This window comes from Eleginops maclovinus, chromosome 20, assembly GCF_036324505.1.
Source record: "Eleginops maclovinus isolate JMC-PN-2008 ecotype Puerto Natales chromosome 20, JC_Emac_rtc_rv5, whole genome shotgun sequence".
Taxonomy (NCBI): Eukaryota; Metazoa; Chordata; class Actinopteri; order Perciformes; family Eleginopidae; genus Eleginops; species Eleginops maclovinus.
Genome location: NC_086368.1, coordinates 11867861 through 11874420, shown reverse-complemented (window position 1 = coordinate 11874420; position 6560 = coordinate 11867861). Strand labels below are relative to the sequence as shown.

Genomic DNA, 6560 nt, shown 5'->3' with positions numbered 1-6560 from the left:
TCCTTGCTCATTCAGGACCAGCCTATCTGAATGCAGGGCTGAATCTCATGATTCAACGTGACTCTCTTTTTTTTAATTACCAATGAAGGAGCCTTTTCAAAGTGAATTGGGGCGGGTGGAATTGGAGGTAATTGGAGTATCATTTGAAGGATTCGCATCTTCAGCGTGCACCTGTTGCCTTTTTGTTTGGTGATGCATGTTGGTTTGTTTAAGAGAATTAAAAAAAAAAAAGTTTGATTGCTTCCCACTTTATGTCATGGCACTCCTCTTGTGCTCATTTCAATCCTTAATCTCCGAAGTACGGAATGTAATTAAAAATCTCAATTAAAAAACTCACTTTTATATGTTTCATAAATGTTTCAATCCCCATACATGTGCACAAACATCATATATTTCCTATGATGAATATACAATCATTATACTGCACAAAAAACACTAAAATATGCTGTTCCAAGGTGAAAGAAATCACATCCATCCTCTCATTCTTTCCTCTTTCGTCACACCTTTTCCTCTGTATTTCATTTTCCACTTGACCCTGCAAATGTATCTGACCCTCTCTTATATCCATCCCTCCATCCTGTTCCATTGATTATTTCATGGGTTCAGAGGGATGGATGTGAGCCATTACTAAGTAGCAGACCACCACACATCACTCGAGCCCATCTGACAGTTAATGAGAAACACTGGATATATTTCATACATACACCACCTCATAAAAGAAAGGGAGTCAGAAAGAGCTGCAGAATGAATGTGTTGCAGCATCAACGGGGGTTTGTGTGGAATAAATAAATAGAGAGAGGGGGGACAGAGTGGTGACCGTGGGTAGCATGAGCAGCAATGGCTTAACCTACAATGATTAATAAATGGTATAGAATTAGTGCTCGCTGTTAACATATAAACATGTTCACATCAAATTGAAGTTTCTTGGAATAGGAGAGCTGTTACATTTTCAAGAAATTATTTAAATAATTTTCTTTGAATTTGCCAATGCCAGCTGCTCCTTTTCTTTTGCTCCATTGTTTGGAAAACTTTCCCCTGAGAGAGATATCTCTGTGGGAAAGAGGAGGCTCAAATAATCATAGGAACATTTTATCATTTTGATAACTGCTGTTGTTCTATATTAGCAAATAAACTTGTCCTATAATTTAATACTGTTAGTATGTATTTAAAGTAATTTGAAGACAGGATCACATTACTGGTAATACAGTTTGCTTTTTAGAAAGAGCGGTGTAAAACTACGACTTATTAACACCAAGAAATACAAAATTAAATAAATCTTAAGGATTCACATTTCATAAATGTTTTAGTCCTAACTTTTACATGGACCCTCTAGCAAGGTGCAAACTGTTATATTTCACCTAAGTACTTGATCTATTCATTAAGGATAACTTCAGTTTATAACGTGATAAAAACGTCTTACAGTATTTTTGTATCTTTGGCCTTCATTTCTAGATGATAAGACAGCATTAACGTTAACAATTACCACTTTGTCATATTATCCAAGTCACTTCATGTCAGGTAAAGCACACACATGATCACAAATAATTAATGTGTGAGACCTAAAACAAAAAAAATATGAACCACACTGTAATAAACTACAATTATTTGAACAATAAATGTAACCATTTTCCTTTTCCTGCCTCCTCTCTAGACATATAATGATCCCGTGGAGACAAAAGGTCCCCAAACCAGCCAGGCGTCTTCACATATGATGCCAGCCAACCAGCCCATGTACAGCGTGCCACACCCCCCCCAGCCCTCGTCGCCCTACCTGGGGCCCGGGGCCTTCCCTCTCGCCGACCTGCAGAGCTATGCAGGCCACGCCCCTCGCCACGCCCTGTCGCAGACGCTCAGCCAATCGCAGATGCTGCCAAGCATTAGTGCCTCTCCCCCCTCCTCCTTCCAGATCAGCCCCCCCCTTCACCCCCACCAGCAGCTCTCCCTGCACCAGAGCTCGCTCCTCAACCAGCCTATCCGCATGCAGCAGGTCCAGTCCCAGCCAATCATCTCTCACCAGATGGGGCTGCAGGCCTCTCTTCACTCCCCTCCTCCTGGGCAGCAGGTATAGCAACAAACTGAGACACACCTCCTTTTTTTAACATGTTATAACTTAAGATGGTGGCTCAGTTTTATTTCTTTCTCCAGGGTTTTTCCCACCTCCAGTCAGAGTATCAGAAGAGCCTTGGGGGGTCCCAGTCTCCAGGAGCCCCTGGCCCTGGTCCAGGCCCTGGAGTGCCTCAGGGCCATGACTGGGACAGTGAATACTGCAATCGGGAGTGTGCCAACCACTGCAGGTCAGTGGAGACGCTTTTATATACTTTCCACATGAGCTCTGTTACTGCAACTCATCAAATCCTAGAGTCTTGATGGACGTTTTGAATGGAGACAAACAAATTGAGTTCAACCAAATGGAAATGTTATCTTTCTGTTTGCTATATTTAGAAAAAATAAAAAGTAGGAATTATTTTTGATTTCAGTTTTTTAGATAGACAGATACAATCCAAGTCAGGACTAGTGCTCCCTTAAAAATAAGTATATGTATTCTTGTCTGACGTCTCTCCCTTACTTTCACAATATAAGTGTTAAAAATTGTCAGCTCTGTTCCAGTGAGAGAGAGGAGACAGCTGGAGAGGTAATGGTGAGATAATAGAGCTTGTCATGTGTTTGTCAGACAGCAGTAAAAAAACAGATGTTCCTAACACAAGTTTTCACTGTTATTGTACTAAACGCTCTGGCAGGCATGCAGTGTTGCAGCACGGGAAGGTATTCTAAGTGTTGGTGCCAAAACACTATGAAATGTTTCGTTAAATGTACGGGGTTTGTACATTTGGCTTTATTATTGACCATCAGGGAATAACAAATATTTACAATGTAAGGAACATATGCCTCCTGTGTGTGTTTGAATCCTTCTTTTCTGTACCCTTTTGTCTTTGTTTGTAATCTAATCTGTGCTTTTGTCTTTTGATTTCTCTCCAGCGGCAGCATGATTGGCAGGGACAAGCCACTCTACCTCACCTGAAACTGAAGATCATGCTCAGACCCTGTCGACAAGAAACAACACCGAAGAGTCTACTCTCATCCCGCCCCCCCCCATCCTCTCACCCCTATCCCCTCAACCCCTCTTCTGATGCACACACTGAAACACAGTTCACACTTAACATACAATAACATACATACACACATACAAACACTCTCACACACATACACATTCCACCTCCCACCACCGCCACCTTTTTTGATCAATGTAATTATGATTTCTAGAAGAATTTGTGACCAGAGTTTATAGATGACTGCTGTCTGTACCACTTAATGTATTAGCAGTCCTCTTGCTGTTTTAAATTTGCCAAGCACTTATGAGACCCCCCCCTTCCCATCCCTCCCGCTCCCACCCTCCTCTCTGAGATGTGTGTCTATGCCCCACCCCAGATACAGGCCGGGCTGTAGAGCACCCCTCTTCTGTGTCACCATTGAAGTCCCCTCAGGGACCCCATCCAGCTTTAATTAGAATGAGAAGAAAAAAAAACTCTTCCTCTTCTTTAATCATTTTAAGTTCCTTTTGGGTTTTTTCTGCCTTTTTGTTGTTGTTGTCGTTGCTGTTTTATTTATTTCTGGCTTGCAAATTGTTCCTTTTTTTTTGCCACTAAGCGTTGGGCCCTGTACTGTAGAATAATATTAACTTCTAGTAGGTTCAGCGCAGGCTTTGATGTTATGGTAGCTTTGCTTAAGGGCCTGCAAATTGAAAGAACAGAAAGCTTGGGTGGGGAAAAGAAACAAAACAAAAATATTCTTTTTTTTAAATATTAAAGACCTGTTCAGGTCTACTGAGCTGTCACAGTGTGATTGTAAATATCACTTTTACGGGATCAAATTGGGAATTGGAAGTCCAGATAGATTTGTTTCTTCTTTAATATTACATGTAAGTCATTTTTTGTGCGTGTGTGTGTCTGGACGTTAGAATGTACCCCATTCATGACGTGTGAAGTCGAGTGTGTATGTGCACGGACACACACTTGCGTGCGAGAAGTGTCTCAGTGTTCGAGTGTCGAGTCTTTCTCGTGAATTTTAACAGCCTCGTGCAGCTGGATTTCAGAGGAGTATTTCACACTCTCGTTCTTGCATTAAATCTGTGCTCACTGGTGTGTTTTTTCCAATAAAGTTCAATCTAAAACTGAATACACAATATGTGTCCTGCAGATCATTAAATGGAAAGAGCCAGGTGAGAGGTAGAGAGAAAAGAGATAGAGGAGAGAAAGAAACGCTGTGAGATAAAATGAGATATAATGTTGCAGGTGGAGAAAAAAAAAGATATTGCCTCAAAATGCCCCCGCCTCCCTTTTCTTATTTTGTCTGACCATAATGTCAATTTTGTCTCCTCGACATGCAGAAGTGAAGTAACAGCATATGTGAATGGAGTCATCACATCCACATTACAGTGATTTTTATAAGTTTCTACTTGGTGTTTGGTTGTGTTGATCTCATCTTTTTAACTTTTTGTGTGATTAACAGAAATGCATTTTGCTGACAAAAACATCTGTATTTATCTCTTTACTGTAGCATATTTTCAGTTTTAGTTGTTACAGAACTATAACATTTTAAGTTGTGTAAAAAAAAAACCTGCCAATTGTAGTTATTTTATTTGTAAAGCCGGTAATGATAAATATTTTAAATGGTTATCAATACATTGTTTTTTCGCTAGTTGCCCATCAGCCATTTGACAGGTTTTTCTTATTTATGAAATAAATTAGATCATTTTGCTTCTTACAATGGAGGTGTATTTTTATTTTATTTTATTGTTTCATTTCCTTTGGTTTGATAAAAATGAAGATGACCACAACATGTTTTTATTTCTTTATTTTTTACATTTTGGGTGCTGCTCTTTTTTTCCCTTGCCAGCAGCATCTGTTTGTGTCACAATGCTTCATTTATTTTAAACCTGCATAATAAAAAAAAGTTTAAAAGTGGCCATGCCTGATGCCTGTTTTATTTCGTGTCACTTACTTAGACATGATAATTGTTTTTGTTTTTTTTATCCATCAACACCCACGACTTACTGCACCTTACAGTGTATTTTCTCTTAAGAGGGTCACATTTGTAGGCCTATCCTATATTTATATATAGCTCAGGGCTTCAATGACATTAGCTAATTAGCCGTGGATACAGAGTACACCAGCCAGCATGGATATTGCCAGTAAACTATCTTAACAAACAAGAGAGCAGATGCGAGAAAACGTTTGCTTTGCTTGTGAAAGTGGTGCATCGTAGGCGTCTAGTGTGAGATAAAGAGAACAGAGAAATGCAATGTGCACACAAACTCAGGCAACCATCCAAGTACGGATTTTACCCCAATTGCACACAAGTCTAACTCAGAGACTTTCTGACAGAGAAGAAGAGATTGAAATGGAACTGTCGCGATTCCTCCATTCAATGTTTTATTCATTTTACGTCTGCCTGCCGTCTCTTCCTCTATAGCATTGAATTGGCATATAGATCATCATTGGACAATTGGAGAATCTGCCACTTTGTGATATGACACCCATTATATGAAAATCACAGTCGTACATTTTAAATGCAATGCAAGATAAAAAGATATTCTGGGTACAGACACACAGCCCTGCCTGCTCCTTTTGTGTACATTTTTCCATGTGTTTGTATGAATATCTGCTCATGTGTCTTTTTTGTGCCAATATTTTTGCATACATGGCAACAGTATCTCATTTCCTTTACAACATATTCTCTCTGCTATTCATACACATGCTGTCATTGTCTGTAGTAAGACTGAAGTAAATACTGCAAGTAGACAGTATAACTTTGACACTCCCGTCAGCACCCTTAATCCCATCCCTCGTCTCAGAGTCAAAGTCATGAGGCCGACGGAGAATAAAAAGCTACAATTCATGTTAGAGGATGCCATCGAGGAGGTGAAAACAGCGGTGTTGTTGATTTCTACAGAAAGCAAAAGACCACTGCAGCGAGTAAAATGGACGGCATCAGTAATAGCAGGCTGGATAAAAAGATGAGGTCACAAAATAAAAGACATGTAAAATTACTTTTAACTCTTTATGTTTTTGACATTAATTCAGGTTAATTTATTAGCCCAGCAAATATTAAAATGTATAATCATTGAAGTGAAATGATTTCTCTCAGCCCTATTTTGTGTTCCTTTGGACCCCTATGTCTGAGGCTAAATATAATAACTGAAAACACAGATTTGTTGAATTAAAGATGGACTGAAGTCACATTATCTTATTTGAGGTTTAAATAATAATGCATCAAGAGTCCAACAAATGACAAACTTTAGGAGAATGTTGACATCGCAGTAAGACAAAGCAAGACCTGCTGGATATTTTGAGATGGAAACTGTTCATGGCTGCCAGATTATTTATTGATTTAGTTGTATATTTATTTATGCAATGCATCTAATAAAAATACAACCATGTATGTACAACAGGTTGCGAGTGTCTGTTGATGATGAATCTGAGGTTAACCTCAGTGTGTGTGAGTCTCTCAGGCAACGTCGGAACATTTCCATAACCAACAGTCTTCTAAGATCCACCCTTTCA

The 6560-nt window shown here is 39.4% G+C and overlaps 1 protein-coding gene across 5 annotated transcripts in view; it reads left to right on the top strand.

Moving 5' to 3' along the window:
- The window catches only part of tox2 (TOX high mobility group box family member 2), an 87488-nt gene extending 82527 nt beyond the window's left edge, over positions 1-4961 (top strand). For all 5 annotated transcript variants that reach the window (XM_063911677.1, XM_063911678.1, XM_063911675.1 and 2 more), the window contains 3 exons: positions 1652-2062; positions 2146-2294; positions 2977-4961. In XM_063911677.1, coding sequence (XP_063767747.1) covers positions 1652-2062; positions 2146-2294; positions 2977-3019 — 603 coding nt within the window. In that variant the 3' untranslated portion in view covers positions 3020-4961. The remainder of the gene's footprint in view (positions 1-1651; positions 2063-2145; positions 2295-2976) is intronic.
- Positions 4962-6560: the final 1599 nt, after the last annotated feature.